The following is a 22,786-nucleotide window of genomic DNA, read 5'->3' on the forward strand; positions in this document are numbered from 1 at the left end:
GTGTGTGTGTGTGTGTGAATTAGAGAGAGAGAGAGAGAGAGAGAGAGAGAGAGAGAGGGAGGGAGAGGCTAACCTCGGATAAAGTCCCGTTTTTTCCTCTCCGGTGTCTTCTGGCTCCCGGTGCTCGTTGCCACTGCGCTCCCCTCAGTCGACATCTAACCTACGTCAACTTCGCTTCTTCAACTCCGAAACGTCTTGTCATCACGTTAATGCTGCCCACTGCTGCCTTTTCTCCCCTCCTCTGTCTCCTCAAAAGGGGCTCCGTGTCTCTCGCCGAGCGCAAAAACAGCGCCAATAGGTGCGACTAATCTCTATTTTCACCTCGGCTTTATCCCCCCAAGTCTTCAGGGCGCCGCAGCCTTTTTAAATAAACCTACTGTGTTTAGTGGCGGCTTGACAGGTGTCGCCTCCAGCTCCGTCCTCCTCCTCTTCCTCTTCTCACGCTGAGGACGCGCGCGGCGTTGTTCAGTGTGTGTGTATGTGTGTGTGTGTGTGTGCGTGTGTTTGGGGAGGTTCACTCTTTACAGCCGCGCTCTGAGCTCCGTTACTGGGGTTCAGCAGGTCGCCACGGTCCACCAATTACCGACAACTCACCGCGCATTAGAGTGACAGGTACACGCACACGCACGCACACTCACGCACGCACACCGGAGCTGGAGGGGCTCCGGCCGCACACATGCAGCCGGTCCGGGGCCCCTTCACTGGGGAACTGAGTGGATGGAAGTCCCTGAAGGTTTCTTGTCAACTGTTACATTTGTCAGAATTTTTGATAATCAATTAATTGGTTTTAGTCATTTTTTAAAGAAAAAAAGAGACTCAAATGATCTGATTTCAACTTCTTAAAGTTGAGAACACTAAAGCAATCTTTAACTATTTTTACATTTTTTTCCTTACAATTTTGCTGTTGACTAGATTTCAGCAGCAATTTTGTTAAATTCCATGTAATAATTTAACATATTGTCATTTTACAAATATTTTACCATATTTAAAATCCAAATGATGTGTATCAAAAGTTAATTATGAATATATATAATAATTTTTTTAAAAAATGTTATTTTACAGATTTTCTTTAATTAAATTACACATAATAATTAAAGATCTTGTTGTTTTACAGATATTTTTCATTATTTGAAATTTTAAAAAAGTATAATTAGAAAGATTGGAAAAAGGTAAAAAATTTTAAAATTGTTATTTCACAGATTTTCCTTGTTTTGTGAAATTAAATATAACTCGCAGAAGTGTAGAAAAATTATTAATTTACAAGTTCACTGTAAAAAAAAACATTATTTAAAAACAGTTGTAAATAATTTCCACATCAAAAATCTATGTTTTTACAAATAGCACACTAAAAGTTTTTGTTTTAAAACTAATTTTAACAGTAGTTTTGTGAACAATTTTCTTTTATGTCACAGATTCACCCTGTTTTGTTAAATGGCAGATAATAACTGGTAAAAGAACAGAAAAGATATTCATTTGCACGTTAGCTACTTTTTCAGAAATAGGCCAAAACTCTGAATAATATCCACATTCTTATTTTACAATTGCATAATGACACTTTTAAAAAAAGATTTTTTTTTGCTGTATTTCAATTGGAAAAAAAAGTTTTATTTATTCAGATATTTGACATTTTTGAGAGACAAATTATGTCCATAAGGACTGAAAAATGTTTTAAATTTTACTTTACTGTTATTTTAGAGATTTTTCCTGTTTCATGAATTTACAGACAGCATCTAATAAAATTGAAGAAAAAAATATAATTTACAAAACTGTAAATAATGTCAAAATTAAAAATCTGTAATTTTTTATTATTTTTTTGTTGTTTACTCCTGAACATTTTTACTGTACTCAAATAAGCTTAAAAAAATTTCTGGTTTCTCCACTCATTTGTTACAGTAAGTAAAAATGATCACTTCATCAATAAAATAATCAACAATGGAAATAATTGTTAGATGGAGCTCTAGCATAAATAAAATAAATACTTTGGAAGAAGGATTTGTTAACTACTGCAGTGTAATCTTTTGACTTGCAAATGGATTTTTCCCCCGCTACAAACCCAGTCAAGTTATTGTCAATCAGCTTCATGCCTTTATGCTGTAAATAAGAGATCCTACATGAACAGACTTTTCTGCCTAAAACACATAGCAGATTTCAGTTGTCCTGCATTCTTTTTATTGGGTCTGAATTTGGCAGGGCTGTTATAAAAGTGGTGTTGTCACATGTTCCATTGCACCAGTTAGGAATTAGTAAGTAAATCAAAATCTGTTTGGACACAATCACATCTGATCAAATCACACGCACACAGTCCTGATGGAGATCCCTTTTTCTTGAACTGCTAATAATAAATTTGAGTAATTAAAAAAATCTAAATTGTCAGATTCCAGCTTTTTAAACGTGAACATTTTCTGTTTTATTTACTCCTTGATGACAGTAAACTGGACATCTTTGGGTTGTGAACCAAACAGAATACTTGAGGACAACATTTTGGGCTTTGGGAGACACTGATCAACATATTTCACCATTTTCTGACATTTCAGACGACAAACAACTAATCTGTTATCAAAAAATAACTGAGAAATTAACAGTGAAAATTGGTTGTTGCCCTAATTTTAGAGTCAGAGTAAACATACAGGCCAATGTAACACAAATACACTCTCCAGCATTAGACTGAGAAGTAAAGACAAGGTTCCTTAAGGCCTAATGACTGAGAGCCAGCACTGGTTAAATTGATATTGATGTGTTTTAATTCAGTCTTGGTGATTTTTATTTGCCTAAGAGGCACACCTCACAATTAATTTGCATTTATTACCTTTGGGCTGTTCACTCACAAAAGAGTCACCACAGCGTAGCCCTCGGAAAGCTGCCGCTACGCAGCAATATTAAATTTAGCCTTCGTTGGCAGAACTTGCTCATGTCAGACCTGGGTGCAAACGCTGGCACACCTCTCTCCTCTGCAGTCACGCACACAATTGCAGCTGATCTGCACACAGAGCATCTGTAGAGGGCCCATGTGGGCCCCTTGGGGCTCTGGGTGAGGGTGCAGCTGCACCACCAGCACCCTCTGGCGCTCTTCCAGAGATAGCTTCCAAGGATTTAGCCTGATTTATTTAGAAAGACTCCCACAGTCAGAGTCAAAGTCACAGTCAGAATGTGATACTACTACTGTTGACAGTATAAAGTCTTGTTAGTGCTGAACGTTTGAGTTTGGTGACCCGTATTTTTCACATGAATGTGTAAAGAGATGTCAAAACTGATGGATGCTGTTTTCTGACTAAATAAACAGACACACGCAGTATTTTTGACATTTCTGTACCACATATTCTTCTATTCTGCTCTTCTGATATGATATACCATATTTAGTAAGATAACAAGTGCTGCTTGATTGTTCTCATTCTACTGTTAAAGCCACTGTTGAAGTACTGTTAAAGTGCAGTATAAGCCATGTTATATCATAATCTGAAGTTGAACTCTCTGACATGAACATCTGAGGTAAATTATGGGATAATGTAATTCACTTCTCAAGTTTGTCACTATCAGTTTTTGCATATTGAAGTGTTTATGCATTATTTTTGTTGGAAATTGTTAAATGGAGTGATTGCGTTACTGTCAGTTCAGTATTTTTTTCATGGTGTTTTACAGTGTTCTTAATGAAAAATAACAACCATATTCCTACAGGAAATATTAGCACATCTGTGCTAAATTACTGTAATTTATGATGTAGTTATCCCTCATGGTGTCAATTTAATAGCCCTGTGCAGGCAATTATTGTCTTAAGTAGGTTAAAGCATTAGCTGTGCAGTCTCTTCACATTCCTAGTAAAAACACATGCTAAACAACCACAAACACAGAACAAAATGGTTATATTTGAAAAACTCTAGATAAAATGTCATTTGGATTCATTGATTTGATATACTAATGAAATTGCTCGTTCTCTGGTTCTGCATTCATGTCCTGCTTAGTTCTCTGCACAATAAAAATGTGTTTTCAAGTGCTGAAGCAGGTAAATTTGGGCAGAAAAGTCAAAAACTGATTGTTTCTTTGAACATTTTTCAAAATTGCAAGTCTGATATTGTTATTTTGCACCCACTTGACCAAACACCACCCAGATATTCAACTCTGATTTCTAGTTAGACCACAAAAGGACAAATAAAGCCTTCTGCTCTCAGTCTTATTGTACACATCTTACACTGCTTTCTACTGATGCATTTGCATGTTGGTTAAATTAGTTGATCATATTCAGATGGGGCTTCCAGTCTTTTTGGGCTAATGCAAGTGAAGTCATACCCGATAGGTTTCTTCAAGCACAGCTAAACATGATATCCACTTGTAATGTCAAACAAAACCTTTATCCAGTATTATGTGTTGTGCTGATAGAGGTTAAGGAACAGTTTACCAATGCACCATTTATTCTTTTCTGTTTTTGCAAAATTAATAATTAGCTCTTGACTTACAGGCCATTCTGCTAGCAGAAGTATCCATATTTAGATTCAAAAAATCATCTAAATTGTGTCGTATCTGTAAAAACCCAGCCCTTAGTTACAGATGGAGGGATGGAGCTTTGTGCTGGATATGACTGCATAAACTCCAGCTGTTGACACCACAGACTGCAGGGTTGTATCTTAGAGACTCGCTGAACAACAACTTGGCCTCTAAGTTATGGAGTCCGTTCCTTTTTTGTAGAATTGCACTGTAACAGGAGGATGAATCCACATTTCAAATAATGTTTCATTGTAAGTCAAACTAATAGACAGCTTTAGATAGCTTTAAAAAATCTATGTTGGTCTACATTGCAGATTAATACCTAAACCCTCAAAAGTGTCAAAAGCAGACCATAACTTAACAACAGTCCTTGAACTACTCATCTGAGACCAGCTGTTTCATCGGGAAACTCAACCAAATCTAGGCTACTAATCACTTAATTATCAAAATCACTTATTTCTACATGTCTACTTAAAAAAATGGCAAAGGAGATGTTTGTTCTGTTCAGATCCAGTAAAAATGCAAACATTCTGTGGCACTCGACACCACTGAGAATCCATTAGTGATTCAGCTGTAACCAACAGTCATGTGACAAAAATCAAAGACTTTTCAACTGAACTGGGTACCTGGAAAAATGTTGTACGTGTTGTTTCCTGCTTTTTTGTATTCTTGTTAAAAAAAGAAACCAATTTCACTTTTTATTCTTTATGCTTTACGACATAACTCACAGCACAGAGGACATTTCTGAGTTCTTTCTACTTTCAGCCACGGTTCTTTCCATAGAAGTACAGGACTTTCAACTGCAGTGAAAAATTAACCCACAGTGACTAAAAAGTGACAGGAGCAAAAAACATCTAAATACTGAATGAAGTAATCAACTATTTATAGTATACAATGTAAAAAAGTACAGACAAATACCAGCCACAAATCAGCAAAGCCTGAATCTGTGTTGCCAGATTACTTGCATGGTTTTAACAACAGCTGAGAGATAAACTTGTACTCTGTAAATTTTGTCTTATTTCACAAAATCTAAAATAAGTTTAACCTTATTAAATAGAGATAGTTTAGTCAAAAATGCAATGCAGTCTTCATAAAAAATAAAAGAACTCACCTTCACTACATTACACCTCATTTGTTGTCAATCAAATGTCCAAGGTTGTTTCTACCACATAGTTATTGACAGTATTATAATTAATTGATTTAACTTTATGGATTTGGAGTTAGTTGTTGTTCAGCACCAAGTCACTGAGTAGCTCTCTATTTTGTCTGCGGTATTTCAGTTTGTGTTGTGGAGTTGTTGAGGAAGTAAACAAACTGTTGCTAGCTGCTGTAGTAGCCGTAGTCACAAGAGTTTTCAAAGTGAAAAAAATCTAATGCAAATAGTCTGACCCTCCAGTTGGCCATTTCTCCACTGCATCGCTGCATATTTGCATAAAGTAGAACTCTGGCCAACTCTCTGCTGTTTTCAAATTGTCTAAGATCTGCAATCTTGTCACACCTTATCTTAGCATACATTTGAAAAAGTGACTACCAGCTGCTTGGTGTCATGTTGCTACTGCAGGTGTGAGTGAATGTAAAAGTAATTAGCCACGATAGCATCCACACATGCCACGTAAATCTGTTTTAACACCGAATGTACGTACAAATACACACTTTGCAGTTCGTTAGACCCAGGTGTGAATAAGACGGTGTGAAGCTTCAAAATAGAGGTAAGACTGCAAACAACAGAAAAAGGGACTGCAATAGCTGCAACGTCTTTAGGTGCCTAGGATGGAAAGAACACTAGCTTCGACTCAGATTGTCTGATAATAAATAAAAAATACAGAAATTACAGATCATTTGTCACTGAAGGCAAATTCTTTCATCTGACTGATTTCTTCATTTTTGTATGGTTAGTGTTTTCTTGTAGTCTGTCAGCTTTTTTTCTGCAGAAAAAGTGATGTTTTCTAATCTGACTTAACCCTCTGAACTCCAAGAAGTGTCAGAGCGTTTCACTGCAACATAAAGTTCTGCACCTCCATGGGAACAGCACAACCATGGCTACAAGAAAGAAAGAACTCAAAAATGTCTGTGGTGCAGTTTGACACAGATGTAATGCCATAAATCATTTTTTTAAAAAAGTGTTATTTATATGATTATTTACTTTCACAAAATGTTGAATTAACGTACAACATTTTTCCAAGTGCACAGAGGTGTTACCAATAATGGAAAGAAATTGTGACTCTGCAGACTATAGATTTATTACTATTTACAAATTTGTATTTGTGTCCATACTTGCATCCTCTGTGCTTTGTGTAAACACAGCCTGCAGTTCAGCCAAAATTCAGAAGTTCTGTCACGTGACTGTTGGTCACAGCTGAGTCCCTGATGACTTCACAGTTACGCTGGGGAGCGCAGAATTTTTACTTTTTACAGAATCTGGTTGTTGTGAACGTTTTTTTTTTTGGTTGTTGTTGCAAATTTTTAATTTCAACGTGGGACTGATATCCATAAAAAAATCACAATTGGTTTAGTAATTTGATGGAAGATGGTGCCACAGATTAGTAATTCAAGGATTGTCAATAAGTGAAATATCTGATGATTCTTTGCTGTTTCTCTTGCTCTAATAAATTATGTAATTTTGGTGATTTTTAACAAAGGAAAACATGCCTTTCAAACCTGTCAGCAGGTTTTGGGTTCAAAACGGTTAAATGCAATTAACTAAACAGCAATTCGATGGTCATTTGGCATTAAAAGGCAAGTGCTTTCATCTTCCTACTAGCTTCAATTTGTAGGGTTAGTTCTTCTTTGTTCTGTCTTTTCTTGCTCAAAATGTGGTGTTTTATTAAGCTGCACTGCAATCTTATTTAACCTCCGAAAAAGGTCGAGCACCGTGTCTGCATTTATCCTGCACCGCATCAAAAGATTTGTCCCTTCTGATATAAGGACAACAACAAATTGATATTCCCAAGCTGACCAAATAAATGATGGCTGGAAGTGAAATGACTGAAAGAGAGGTATCATGGTGGTTAGGACAAGTGTGTGAGGGAGGGAGGGAGGTAGAGGGAAGCGAGAGAGGGAGGAATACACAAACAGGTTGCACTGGGGCCTGGGGAATAAAGAGGGAGACGGCACGGAGAAAGAAAAATAAGATGGAGGGCCGTATAAAGCAACGACAGAGGACTGATTTAACACAGGGCTGCATGTAAAGTAGATTTTACCCTGTTTTCATCATCATCATCATTACTTGTGACTTGTAACATAATCCCAGAGAGACAGACACACATTCAGACACACAGGTGATTAAACACCAGTTCTTACACTGAGCCAAACAACAGTTGAAAGCTCACATCCTCCAGAGTCTCTCCTCTCACAACCAACTTTTTCCTCCTCTTTCTGGCCAGGTTTTTACACATTTAGCTTCTGTCCCTCACGGATGCATCAATCTGCCTCTCTCTCTCCCTCTCCATGTGTATCTCTCCCCCTTTTCTCCCCCGCTTTGTGTCATTACTTACCTCCCAAGAAAGAAGCAGAAGTACGCTCCATCTTGTTGTTTTATGTTCCCAGCAAATTTAGTCCTGCGTCTCCCTTCTCCACCCTCAAGTCTCTTTCACTTCATCTCCGTTTCTCACTCACTCACTCACCCTCCATCACCCCTCCCTCCCTCTCTCTCCCCCCAGCTCCTCCCGAGCCCTTCCTCCGTCCCCTGACACCTCACACTCTCCTCCTCCTCTTCTACTCCCTCCCTGTCAACTTACCCACCCTCCTCCCCTGTCTTTGCGCTCTGTATGTAATTGTATAACTTATCACCCCGATCCCTTCCCCACTCGATAATTGGTGTGTCTCGGCAGCATATGCCGGCACGCTTTATTTAGCGGCTCCGTATTAGCTGTTCCAATTAGTCGTCTCATACCAATAAGAAAAAGAAACTGTTGGCCTTCATGTATTCAGTGCCACGGGAGGAGGTGTGTGCATGTGTTTGCCCATGCAACAACTGTGGCCAACGCGTGCACGCACACACACACACACACACACACACACACAGACACACACACGGTTACGCTGCGTCCACACACGCCTGGGTGGAGGGTGCATGTGGGTTTTAGCAGATGGTGAAACACTTTCCCTCGAGTATCGACATTACTCTTTCTCTCTCTCCATCTCCCTCCATCTCGCTCTCTCTAATTAACTAGGTTTCACTAACAAACCTTTGGGCTTTGCTGTCGCCATGGTTACCCAAACACTGAAATGCGACTGTTTGCGTGTCTGTGTGTGTGTGTGTGTGTGTCTGTGTGTGTCTGTGTGTGTGTGTGTGTGTGTGTGTGTGTGTGTGTGTGTGTGTGTGTGTGTGTGTGTGTGTGTGTGTGTGTGTGTGTGTCTGTGTCTGTGTGTGCACGTGCAGTGACTCCTGGCAAGTATGTGCATGCATGTCTTGTGTTTGTAACCCTCAGCTCCTGCACTCTCCTCTGTGTGTGTGTGTGTATGTGTGTGTGTGTGTGTGTCTCTGTGTGTGTGTGTGTGTGTGTGTGTGTGTGTGTGTGTGTGTCCACATCTCTACAACTGCGTGATTGTGCATGCACAGGAGCATTTTGGTTGCTTTGATGCCTTTGTTTCCCCACAAGGCTCTGAGGCTGGTTCAGTCTCAAGCACCTATGTATCTGCAACGAGAACGGCATCATCACACGGGATCATTGAAAATTTATCAAAGGTCCACTGTACCTTACATAAGACAGTCTTAATAATTATATACTCCTATGAATAAAGATCACAAGTGCGATTCATTTAAAATGGTGATGGAATTAAAATAAATTCTGCACTTTTCAGGGGAGGTAGAAGTGTGAATATGAACTTGGCACAGCTTCTCTGAAAGGCAAAATAAAATAAAAAATAGGATGTTGGCGTATATATTACAGCTTTTGAACTGCCTGGGCAGTCAGCCGTGTATATAATTACGAACCGAGTCCTTGTATAGCAAAAATATACTTTACCATCGAAGGACAGATGAGCAGTCAACCCCACATTAATACTTGATGCATTTTTTAAGACTGTGCAGCGTAAAGGCAGACAGGAGAGCATTGTTAAGAGTTCAGGGTGTTTCAGACGAAGTAGGTCATACAACGTGCTGTCCGTTCATGTCTAAAGGCAACAGTGTTTATATCAGTCATAGCCTCCTCTGGGCAGCACTGCACTGCCTCCCTGATCTCTCTCCAAGAACTTCTTGTCTTCTCTTGCACGTCTTTGTTGTCTTGATTCATTAGATCGTACAAGCGGGGATAACGGTCCACACTTTCACTCTCTCCTCAAAGGCATTCATGGCGTTGCTGTCACTTGTACACAAGAGCAGTGACAGTGTGAGGGAGGAAAAAGAGGAGAGCTTGAGAGAGAAATTCAAATCCAGCTTATTTTCAGACTTATAAAGACCTGGCCAAGCGCTGTGTCAGATGGTCATGACTGGCTTTATTAGCATTTGGAGGTATTTTTGTTTTATGTCCAAAACTAAGGGTCTGAACACAGGTTGTATTGCCTCTGACTGAGACATTTCTTACCAGCTACAAAGGACTGTGATTATAGACAAAAAACACATAAATTTAAAATACAATTTACTAAGTTTTGGTGTCAATCTTTTAGATGGAAGAAGGAGTCTTTACATACTGATGGCAGCCTTTTTAATCCAGAAGGCAATACAAATATTAATCCTTAGGGCCCATGTGAGACCTGATACTTGGCCAAAATTCTTCTTAATAATGCACAGTAAGAACACGTTAAATGGCATTTTACTATCCAGTCATACCTTTACTTACAAAATGATTAAACATAGTCAGTCTGTATCATCAGAGAATTTAAATTCGTTCTGCACTCTACAATTACTATTAACTGTAAAGCTGTATTCATCCATGCATTCAGATATAAAGATCATGTGCACATTTAAAGGATAAGTGGTTAACTGAAATATGGTTTGGTCCCCTAGAATTGTCAGTGTCGGTTTCCTAGCAACACGATTACAGTCTTTAGTAGCTTTGATGTTTGTTAAAGTTGATATCATGTGAAAAGAATCTCATTGTCATGAGCCGACAATGAATCTACAGCTCCTCCTTAGATTTTTTAGCTCTGGTCTGCAATGTTACAAGCCCCATATTGTACTCCTTTTAAGCAAGTTAATGAAAGTCACACTTCCAGAATGCGTCTTTCAGTTTTTCAACTGACAGTGCTGCAGAGACGATTCCTTTTACAATGACAGTATTACCTCTGGTTTGGTTCTAAATGAGCCGTTTCAGTGTCTGTAGCTTTTAATGCTGCTGATCTCTTGCTGTCCACGCCCCCTTCAGGAAGAAGACTCTCTTTGCATCTGTGATTGACTGCAGGGAACAAAACAGTTGGCCACATAGCAGCCAATGTTCAGCATTACAGTTTCCACAGAGTATTTATCTGTGAACATATAATCAAAGCTTGTTAATCAAATTAGCTGCACAACACACTAGCATGAAATATTTTTCTATTTCTGTGATGAGATTGCTGTAAGTAATAAGAGTAATCCACTGGGTTTTCCATTCCTCGGATACTGGGAGTGCATTGAGACTCTTGTGTTCACTCTTAAAGCCAGACATTTTAGAGTTTAGAGACTCTAGTAAAGTAGAATAAAGCTGTTCATTCTGAATTGCTCACCTGGAAGCAGCAAACGATGAGTAAGCAGGATGATGGAAATTTTGAGCAAGATGGTTATTGGTTTGTTAGCTGGAATGTAGCAGCTCGGTAAGATTTGCTTGTAAAGCTGGGAGGCTATCTAGTTATGGTGTGGCTTGAGGAATGGCAGAAGAAAACATTTTCATATCCTAACAGCTTTTATTTTACACCTCCAAGTTTATAACAACCACAAAACACAGTAAAATGGATTTTCACCGTATGGGACCTTGTTAAAGTTGATATAATGTGAAAGGAGTCTCTCACTGTGATGAACCTGCAGAGACTGCACCGTCTCTTTAGCTTTTTTAGCTTTGGCCCTCAACTTTACTGCTTCAAAGTTTTTTTTGGCATTTTGCCTTTTTATTGGATAATTGCTGTAGAGCCAGACAGGAAAAGTGGGTAAGAGAGCAGAGGAATGACAGGCAGCAAAAGTTTGTTCGTTCATGACTTGAAACAGGAACTCGGATGCTGAGGGCATTTTTGCTCAAGTGGTAAATACCCTAAGCTCTTGGCCGTCATGTTTCCCTGCAACTTGACTGTTGTGGTTCACCTTCACTGCTTTCATGGCGTTGCTTTTGGCTGCAGCAGGGACCCCTACGATCCCACTGTACTTTGCCTGCTCAGCACCAAACAGCAGTCAGACACATTTAGCGACTATCTGGTGGACATAGTGGATCATTTAGCAGCTAAAGAGCCAGATATTTCCCTGAGGTGTGGGTAGAGATCACAAACAGACCTAAAAGAGAGGGAACATTGGAATGATATTCACGACGGTAGACAGAGCCATGACTCAAAATAAATGGTAATATGGCTTCTGGATGTGTGAATAAGTAGCTGTTTGATAGCAATTCTATCAGCTTAAAGGAGGATATTCAAAAGTTTTCTTTCTCAACTTGCTTCTGCTGCTCAAGCAGACTAAAGAAATCAGTTGTTGCAAGTTTGCGTTTTAATTATGTAACCAAATTTAGACAAATGGTTCAAAACTAGCTTGCAGTTACTAACAAATAATAAGGAAAACAGGAAATCTGGACATCTAAGTTGGTTCACCAATTCACCCCAACACCAGCTACGCTGTGATTCTGGTTCCGGTCCAGTGCGCCATGTCGGCGCTGCATTCAGGCCCCTTCAAGCACATCTGTCTTTCTTTAGAGAAGAAGCCTTCCACCACCCAGGAGTTCAGACTTTATATTACAGGGCCCAGGGCATGTTAGTCAACACGTATGGTTATTAGTGAGAACTAGTATGCTAAGATACTAAGATATAGCTTAATGTACAGCCTGCAGCTAAGAGCACAGGATGAATGGCAGACTTACTGGAGAGAATTTTTCTGCCTAAGGTTTTTCATCAAAATGAGCTTTTATTCAAATTCATCTTAAGATCCATGAGCTCTCAGACAAGCTGTGCACCTGAAATAGTCTCACACTGTCACATTAAACAATCTCCTTTTTTTCTAAGACTGCTGTACGGAGCTGCACATTTCAAATTAGAGAGTAGAGATATTCACTTTGGGAGATGTTACTGAGACAGTAGAGGAGTGTAGTGTGTTTAAAGGCTGAAATTAAGTGCTATTTACCATTAACGAGGCAGTGGGGAAAAATGTTGGAGAGTAGAGGATTCTTGAGAAGGAGAGACATCTGTGGGATTTAGTTTCTTTTCATCCCTTTCTAAAACCAACTTGCCTCATACACAATCTGAGTGCGTATCAAGTTGGCACAATGCCTACTGGCAAGGAGTAACTAAAATGAGAGACGTCTCCTGTGTGTTCTGACATAACTTTGTAACTGTCCCTCGCAGAGCGATTATGTGCTTATCAGATTATCCAAACATGACAGCAACCAAAATTTGACGCGTGAGCAGAGAAGGAATTAGAAAACATGATTTGTGGGAGTTTATGGTCACGTTTGGGTTTCTTGGAAGTGCTGCAGATGTCCTCGGGCTAGCACTGCTGACTCCACACATTTATGGATATGCGGGTGAGAAAAACACTTGGGTATCGCATATGTCAAAAGCAGCCACAGCCAGCCTTATCACCCTGCCAGCAATTTACACTCACAAGCATGTGCAGTGACTTGATTCAAGTAGGGAAGGTAATGATTTGGGACAAACTGGCCAGGAAGGCTGCAAGCATTAATTCACTATTTGCCTTCCTGAAAAAGCAGCTCATTATGTTGTTAGTTTAAGTTCCACTCACCTCCTTGTTATCCAGGTTGAAAATCACTGTATGATTGCATTTTTCATAACTAAAAGACAAATTGAACCGTTTTGCCTGTTTTCTCTCAATGAGTTGTTTATTATCCTTTGGACCGAAGCCTCAGCATGAGTTTATTCATTAGCTTTGCAGGCTGCGAAGTTGCTCGTTCTTATTGTGCTGTGCTTCTCAGTCCTCATTGACAGGACTTGGAGCCTGCTGGTTCTAATTCTATTCATCTAATCAGGGACAGAGTTACACCTGCAATGCCAGGTGAATGCAATTAACTCAACTGGTTGGCAAAACCAGCAGAACTGTGAGCCCCGAGGACATGGACTGAGAACCACTCCTGGTGAGAAATGCTGACACCAAGAACAAATTATGTTGTGAAGGACAAATGTAGAGACAGTTTTCCCCCACAGCAAATAAACATAACTAAAAGCCTCAGGTTTATTTCTCGATGCAAGTTCAGCCAATTAAATATAAAACTTGATTAAGTCTTTAGAGATCAGAGTTTCTCACACCCCCTCACACTCACACAGCAGTTCAAATAGAGATATGTTTTGAGCCCAGATGCAGTGATGAGATGTTGTAAACAAGTTATCAAAACAGCTTCCTTTCGCCTAAAGTGATGTCTTCAAATGTATAGTACGTCTGACCAACAGTCCAAAACCTACAAGAATTCAATTTATGGTTAATAATAAACAAGTAAATAATGCTTAAACAGTAAAACAGAAAATTCCTCACACTGGAGAAGCTGGCACCACGTTGAATGATTTGAATTAAATAATTACACCTCTTTCCACATTTATCTGTATGTGATTCAAGCAAAGTCCATTCATTCCTGTGGGAACCTCCATGTGTTCTGCACTGTGTTTGCAAAATCCCACTTTTTTTGTTTCCAGTGTGGAATTGAGTACATGAGTACATTGAAAAATCTGAGCCTTTGTAGTGGGTTAGAGAGAGACTGTAGTGTGGGCCAGGACGCTGGAAAAATTCTTGACTACTATCCTGACTATGCTGACAGTTGAACTGTGTAAATGTATCCTGACTAGTGGAGCTAGGAACATAGATCTACTGGTGAATCAAGATCTGCTAGATAGGTAAACTATCCTTTTTCCTTTTTATATCAGTTGATCTACGTTCCGTATGGTCGTGAACTCAGGGTAATGACCGAAAGTATGAGATTGTGGATGCATGCAGTCAAAATGAGTTTCCTCAGTAGAGTGCTCGGTTCAGAGATGAGGTGAGGAGTAGACTCACTACTCCATTGCGTTGAAAGAAGCCAGCTAAGGTAGTCTGATTAGGGCTGATTTAGGCTTCTTGGTTGCTTTCCTTTGGAGGTTTTTCTCGGCATGTTCAGTTAGGAGGAGACGCCGCTGTAAACCCAGAACTTGTTGGAGGGATTATATATCTCATCTGGCCTGGGAACGCCTTGTGTTCCGACTGGATGGGAAAGCATTGCAGGGGAGAGGGATGTTTCGATGACCTGATTAGCCAACTGCCGCCACTACCTCACTTTGGATACGTGGAAGAAAATGGATGGATAGTTTAGCTAGCTTGCCGCATGTTAGCTGTGTATCATACAGTGTGCATGCAGTAGGTTTCATAAATCTTTTAACAAAATATTTTCCCCAAAACTGGCCACACGCCCAGCAGGTGACCACACTTATTTCTTTCCTGTTTTTGTCATGGCAATGCTGTATGGTCATATTTCATCAAACTGGACAGTAAAAAACTAGCATTAGCCTTTCTCTGTTTTAATCCACCAATAAAGAAATGAAATGTATTTCCTTTCATTAAACACTAAGGCCATAGTCCTTATATTGTACAAAATGTAACCAAATAAGGCTGTGTGGAAACCAAGCATAGATCGATTATCATAAAAGCTAATTCATTTTCACCAATTAACTAATTATCTGCTGTCAAATAATGGATTTATATAACCAGGACTAGTAGCTCTGTTGCAAAGAAAACTCTGGAATAGTCAAACCTAAAAATTTTACCTTGAATTCAGCAGAGGTTATTTGTAATGAGGGCTGCAACTGATGTTTCTTTTGTTATTGAGTATTCTGTTGATAATTTATGCAGTTCTCATAGGATTTGGGAAAAAAATGCCAATCACAGGTCCTGTGAGGTCAAAGTGGCATCCTCAACTGTGATATACTCAAAGATATTTAGTACTTTATGCAATATTAGCTATTTATAGCCATGTATACATTTAAATTAATTAGTGTCTGTCCATGTGCCTCTTAATTGTTTCAACTTTGGTTGAGAAAATGTATTCCTGATTATTTCTTCCTCCTTGTCTCCCTTTCAGCCAACAACTCTCTGCTCGGTGGAGGTGGAGGTAAGTCACAACCTGTCTGATCCTTTGCTTGTGTGCTTGCCAAGATACTTGCAGGCCTTAGCTCCTATTAACGGTATAGCTTTGTGGTGCAAATAGTCCTCTTTGGACACCAAATAATGTAAAAATGTCCCGATTCTTTTATTCAGATAATGCAGTGCAGTTTGCTGGCCAAAAACTGTGTTTGTGTGACTGTTTTGTGTCCTGTGTGCGCCGTCTGTCTGCATCTCTCTTTGTGTTGGGTGGCAGGTAGCTCTTTGTTGTGGCAGGTGCTCCAAGTGTTTTTGCATGCTGCTCAGAGTGTGTCTGTCTGCCCCGTGCTGCTGCGTGTTTGTGCGCGCAGGTGCAAAGTCAATAGTTCATAATTTATGGGTGTGGAGTGCTGTGGATATAAACAGTCATTTTTCAGTGTATTGTTGACTCAGTGCTTTGCTACGCGCGTGTGATTTTGGACGTCCGTGGTTAATCGATACTTGTAATAAATCTGTACCACTAATGCAGTAGCCACACTCGCTAAAACATGTACACACACACTTTGCTCGGCCTGTGTGTGTGTGTTAGTTAACGCTTGCAAATTTAGGTGCTGGTGCATTTGCCTGTGGTTGTTTTCTTTCTCTTCATTTGTGCAAACAGCTTTAACCTTTCAGACGGGCTCGCTTGCACTGCCATTTTTCACCTTCCCATTTCTACGTGTGTGCGCATGCATTCATTTTTTCTTCCCAGTCTGTATGGTGAAATATTGAGTGGCACACCTGCATGCTTGTATATTTGCGACCGCGTGCAATCATATGCCAGTTTATAACAGTGCATTTGCTTGCCTGAAATGATCTAAGTCCACACACATACATACACATGTGCTCTGCCCTCACTGATAAACACCAGCTGAGGCTCGAGCCATAAAAATGGACGGCACACTCTTCCTGTCGCTTCAGATATACACATGCAGTCAAGCACCTCGAGATCTACAGCATCGTTTGATGTTTTCCTGAGGTCTCTGATGGCTTTACACAGACAGATGGTTTCTAGAGAGCTCTCGATTGTGTGCAAAATGCGTGCATCAGGGTCTATGTAAAGCGTGTTTCTGTTGTTTGCTCTGGCTTAGTTGATAGTTTTATTCAGTTAAATTTAACCACAGCATCTGTTTTCATTTCTAAAATTCCAGTGGCCGGCTGAAGGAGGCTACATATCCAACAGCCACCTTCTGAATCAGTCTTATCTGTTTCTCCGCCACTGTGCACCAGTTTCTCGCCCTGCTCAGTTGATTTCTCTCATGTCTTATTGTATTTATTTCCCTCTTGCTGTCTCTCTTTCCAGCTCTGTCCTTGGGGGTTTGCCAAGGCAGATAGAGCCTACAGTTGGTGCTAATTAGAGAGAGGTAAGGGTAGAGACGAGGGGAAGAATGGAATAAACAAGAAAGATGGGAGGGAAATGATGCTTAGAGCGAGAAGACCAGAAAGACGAAAGCAGTGAAGGTCCAATAATGTCTGAGAGGCCATCACTGGGGATAGACAGATACAAAAGGAGAGCTGAGTGGACTAAACACACAAAAATCATTCAGCATACATCTCCATTTGCCAGGATCACACTCTGTGCTGAGTAACCCAAGCGTTCCTTCATTCAGCTTTAGTGAGTTGTGTTTTTTCATCAGAGCTGAGGCAACAAAAGGTCTTTACAGTGCTTTACCACTCGGTCTCAAGGGTACCTGGGTAAATGTCATTCAGTTAGATCAAACGCGCACCTGTCGACATTGTTTTCGCACTTCAATCTGGAGGAGTGCTGAGCTCAGGCAGCACATCAACAACAAATTCAAGGGCAGGAAATTAACCTTTTTTACGTCCACTGGCTGCAGCTGCTTATTTATTGCAGAACTCATCTGTCATTTCAACTTTTCAATGCTCTGATAGATTTTTTTAAATAGGGGAGAAAACTGATGATGTTTAGAGATTTAGTGAGCCAGACAGTTACCAATATATATACATTAATATATGTATAAACTCGCTGTCCACTTTTTTTAGGTACAAGGTGCTAGTAATGGACTATCTTTTGTCTTCAGAACTGCTATAAGTCCTTGTGGTGTAGATTCAAGGTGTTGGAAACTTTCTTTAGAGGTTTTAGTCCATATTAACACGATGGCATCACACAGCTGCTGCAGATTTGTGGGCGACACCTTCATGATGCCAGTCTCATTTTTTTGCCACATTGCAAAGGTGTAGGGTATGGTATAATTAATATTTTAACCATTCTGATTCCCATTCTGCGTATTTATTTTGGTTCTACAATTTTCGATAGCGATTCTTCGAGGTGCAAGTGGGTAGTCTTACAACAACAGTAAAATCCTGCTTATACATTAATGCTCATGCAGTAATAATTTGATAATATAATACATTGTAATAACATAAGTCACTGGAGTCACTGCATTGAGTACTTTCACTCTTAATAACATTATACATTTTATATGTACATGCTTTTCTTTAAGTAACATTTTAAAAGCAGGACTTTTACATTGTGGTGTTGTCATTTTATATAAATGAAGGATCTGGGTACTTTCTCCAGTACAGCACATCTGTCTAAGTGAGAGTAAACAAACACTTAATAATAACATGAAATAATAGAGTTAGTATGATTTTTAACCTCTGGGGTTTAAGAAAGGTGGTGATGTTGACTGGTAAGTTTGTTGTCTAAAGTGAGACCCTCACCCCGTTGTGTGAAACAAGTACCAGCATGTTGCTGTGGTCACAGAAAAGTGTTGGTATAACCAGTAGTATATGGTCTTTACTCAGACGTGATGTGCCATGATATAGTCTGTGTGTTATGTTTGTTGTTAGGAAGGCAAATACAGTCCCTGTTCATGTAATGTTACTAATACGTATATGAAGACCCACATCCTTAAAAGGGGAGTTGTGTTTAATGCGAGCACTCATAAAATTTGTTTTGGAACCATCCATCCATCGCCTATGCACAACTTTAGCCTTATCTCAACTGACTTAGGGCAAAAGGCTGGGTTCAGCCTGGACAGGTTACCCATCCATCACAGGGCCAACACAGGGACAGACAACCAATCACATTCACATTCACACCTACGGAAAATTTAGAATCACCAGTTAACCTCAGCATGTCTTTCAGCTGTGGGAGGAAGCTGTAGCACCCAGTGAGAACCAACACAGGCACGGGGAGAACATGCACACTCCATTCCATCCAGAGATTTGAACCAAGTACCTTCTAGCTGTGAGACGCTGCACCACTGTGCCGCCCTGTTTCAGAAACGATAAGCAGAACTGAAATTAAACCTTCTTAATAATTTATTTTGAATCTGAACACGGGACCAGGCTCTTGTTGTCACGTTCAAGAATATATTAGAAAATGGGTATACTGTGGTCATAAAGGGCTGAACATAGTTAGCAACAATACTCAGGTAGGCGTTTAAATGATGCTGACTTGATAATAAGGGGCCTAAAGTGTGCCAAGAAAATATCCTCCACGTGATCCCTACACCACTACCAGCAGCAGCCTGAACTGTTGATGCAGCAGGCAGGATGGATCATGTTTTCATGTTGTTTACCCCAAATGCTGATCATGCCATGTGAATGTTGCAGCAGAACCCGAGACTCATCACCTGGTTTCTCTTCTCTTGTCCAAATTTGGTGAGATTGTGCCCACTGTAGCCTCACTTTCCTGTCTTTAGCTGACCCTGTGTGGTCTTCTGCTGCTGCAGCCCATCTGCTCAACATGTTGTGCATTCAGAGATGCTGCTCTTGTTCTTGTTTGTAACAAGCGGTTATTTTAATCTCTGTTGCCTTTCTATCAGCTTGAACCAGTTTAGAAATTCTTCCCTGACCTCTGTCATCATTAAGGTATTTTCACCTCGAAAACTGCTGCTCACTAGATGTTTTTTCTTTTTCAAACCACTCTCAGTAAACCCCAGAGATGGTTGAGCATGAAAATGCCAGTAAATGTGCAGTTTCTGAAATACTCAAACCAGCCCATCACTTAAATCACCTTGGTTCTGCATTCTGATGCTTGGTTTGAACTTCACTAGATCCTCTTGATTATGTTTTCATGCCTAAATGCTTTTTGTCTCTGTGACCTGATTGGCTGATTAGATATTTGATTTACAGAGTAGTTACACAGGTACATAATAAAGTGGATAATGTAGATATGCAGTTTGTATGTCAGTCTGATTTGTGATTTTGATTTTCACATATTTACAGCCAGGACATAGTCTTCCTTTAGGTCACTGTATGTCAGTGCCCTCAGTTAAACTTAGGAAGTCTATTGAGATAAGATGCCAAACCTATTCACCACATAAAATCTTCAAGGTTGAAAACTGAAGCGTTCTATTTCAACTGGAGTAGAACTACAGAAGTTGTAAGTACAACTAGCTTGTTCTAATGCTTTGTGAAAGTGATTGATATTTTTCCGTAAAGATGTATGAAATGACAATCTCAAACTGTGTGACAATGGTAGTGATGAATCTTCAGAGAATTATCACTGAATCTGAAGGTTCCCTGGCCTTTATACTATCATTCTGTCATCCATTCAAATCCTCACCTTTTTTGACGCGCTGCACTTTTATAATAACAACACACTGATCAAACAGAGACAGACACGCACAGGCAGCTGCTATCAGAGATCCTGCTCTGGGTCTGTAGGGACGCAGTGTACAGGATGTGAACCAGCCACGAAGACTTGGCCCGCATATGATTGGTTTAGGTTTGTTAAGACATCCAGACCCAGTGCACAATAGATGAGCACAGTCCCAATTAAAATTTCATCGACTTACATTTTTGAATTTGGGGAGGAAAAAAAAGAACAAAGTCCTCTCGCACCGGATTTCTCACAAAGCTGTAAAGCCAGGCTGAATTTGTGTGAGCAGACATCTATAGTCAACCCTCAAGAACGGGGATAGGGTTTGACACCCTGCGCTGGAAGTCTCTCGGCTGTGGTCCCCGTATGTCTGCAGCCCCTCTCTCTGCTTTCTCCTTGTCTGGAAGAGGGGGAAAAAAATGCAGGCGGGGAATAGGCATGTCTTCTTGCCTTTAAGAACAAATGAAGAAGAGAGCATGCATTGTGAATGAAAGGAGAGAGTGGAAGATTGGTTTTGGGGCGTAGAGATGAGATGAGAGGCAGAGAGCACTTAGCGTACCTTCCACATGCAGACAGCGCTGCCTGTGTCTCAGTCGCATACATAAATTTGTCCGTTTCACTGCTGTTCGCGACAATAATGTTTGTGTGTGCAGATAAGTTCATAGTAGCAGTATTTAACAGGTTGCACCGCATCTGTACGTGAATGTGCGTTTCAAGTTTGTGTGTGTACAAGTGCATGTATAGAGCTGAGTGTTGGAGCAGTGTGCATGTTTGTGCGTCCATCCACCAGCAGACCCATCCTAAATGTTGCCTTGGCAACAAGCTGACTGAAGTAAATGAGTGTCCCGGCTCTGGTGAGGGATTGTGGGAAAGCAATATGCCAGCGTTCCGCCCCATTAGTTTGACAGACAGCCTGTTTGGCCTATAAGAGGTCAGCTGGCAAGGGCAGCCGCATTAGTATTCCATAGGAGAGACATCAGGATTGGTTTTACTCTAATGTCAATCTAACTGTGTGTGTGTGCGTGCGTGTGTGTTAATGGTGTGTGGTAGTGGTTTGCAGGAGGTAAAGCGTGTCCTGGCATATAGCACTGCAGGCAGGTAGGTATGTGTGTGTGTGTCTGTGTCTGTGTCTGTGTCTGTGTCTGTGTTTGTGTTTGTTTGTGTGCCCTGCTGGGGGTTGCAGGCTCCTCGCCAGGTAAGCATATCGCCAATTATCACTTTGCAGTCCCTCTACATCCCCTGCCTCTCACCCCCAGAGTCAGTCAATACAAAGCCTGTGAGGGAGATGCAATAACACCTAAACTGGTCAGCCGCCTGCTTAGCTGGCTGGTCACCTGTCGAAAGAAGCCAAAATCCAAATTTCTAAGCCCTTCGTGCATCCATCCATGCATTGGACCCTTTTAATCCATTCTCCTCTCTTCCCCTTTTGTTTTTAGCCTCACCCACTCTCCTCACCTACACAGCATTTTTTACACTTGATCCCCTTCCAAACCCATTTCTCTTTGTCCGACCGTGCTCTTCAGTCTCCCATCTCGTCTTTCTCTGTGTGTTTCTCCATTGCTGCATTGTTTTTTGTTTGTCTGCCCCAATCTCTCGTTCCCTTGAGGACTGAGCTTCAGCTTAAAATGCTGATGTGATATTATGTATGGTAATGAAGGCTAAATAATGAACGCTGTTTTTTAAATATGGAAATTAGTTTGACACTTCTTAAAAGATTTTTTTTAGTGTCTAGCAATATAAATTAAATTCATGACTAATTCATTATAATCTGTTGATGTGTACTGGTGGCATTTGGTGTAGCCAATTATAGCTGATAGTTGAGTAGCTCAGGTGCTCCATTTGCATCTGACTGTGTCAGTGGAGTATAAACAGCAAGTATCCTTTGACACCATACTGATGCTAATTTGGTAAGGAATTCAACTGTCTGTTTAAATGAGAGATACATCAATACGGACAGTAATAACTCTAACTTTGTTAATTACACAGAGAAAGGCATTTGTGTTATCGACAAAAGCAATGCATTAAATAATTATAGGTGCACTCCACAGATTTAGAAATGCCTGTGCTGGTGGGAAATCACAGAAAACAAAGCAAAGTCTGAATTCACTCTGTATTCACTATTTACATACATACTATATGGCCTAAAAACAATTATAGTGTCTACAGCATGTACAGTACTTTGTATAAACAGAGCAATGTATTGCATTTTAAAGGTTATATATATGAGGTTTTTTGAACATAAATATTGTGTCAATACAGCAGCAAACATTTTTTTGCTATGTAAATATAATGTGGAGTAGTAGTGCCCCTAGCAGAGAACGAGGTTACACTACATCTGTAATCCGATCTTCTCTTTCTATGTTTTGGCAGTCAGACCAGCTGGATGCATGTTAGTGTCTGTTAGTGCACATGAGTGCATATAAGTCCCTCCCTTTGAAACTGTCAGGCTTTCATTCCACATGGGGAGAGCAAAAATGTAGTCTGGAGCTTCTGGTCAGTACCTCCAATAACCAAAGTATACCAAAAATAAG

At 40.2% G+C, this 22,786-nt stretch overlaps 2 protein-coding genes across 4 annotated transcripts in view; one reads left to right on the plus strand and one right to left on the minus strand.

The window, feature by feature from the left end:
- Positions 1 to 8,087, minus strand: part of flrt1b (fibronectin leucine rich transmembrane protein 1b) — a 39,669-nt gene extending 31,582 nt beyond the window's left edge. The window contains exon 1 of one of the 2 annotated variants that reach the window (XM_055016296.1): positions 7,971 to 8,087. The gene's annotated coding sequence lies outside the window, so the exon portion shown is untranslated. Of the gene's footprint in view, positions 1 to 73; positions 420 to 7,970 lie in introns of those variants that run through there. The other variant, XM_023281997.2, reaches the window with a different exon arrangement.
- The window catches only part of macrod1 (mono-ADP ribosylhydrolase 1), a 135,667-nt gene that overhangs the window by 60,748 nt on the left and 52,133 nt on the right, over positions 1 to 22,786 (plus strand). For both annotated transcript variants that reach the window (XM_023281999.3, XM_023281998.3), the window contains exon 4: positions 15,645 to 15,674. In XM_023281999.3, the coding sequence (XP_023137767.1) occupies positions 15,645 to 15,674 (30 nt within the window). The remainder of the gene's footprint in view (positions 1 to 15,644; positions 15,675 to 22,786) is intronic.

Source organism: Amphiprion ocellaris, chromosome 13 (genome assembly GCF_022539595.1).
Source record: "Amphiprion ocellaris isolate individual 3 ecotype Okinawa chromosome 13, ASM2253959v1, whole genome shotgun sequence".
Classification (NCBI taxonomy): domain Eukaryota; kingdom Metazoa; phylum Chordata; class Actinopteri; family Pomacentridae; genus Amphiprion; species Amphiprion ocellaris.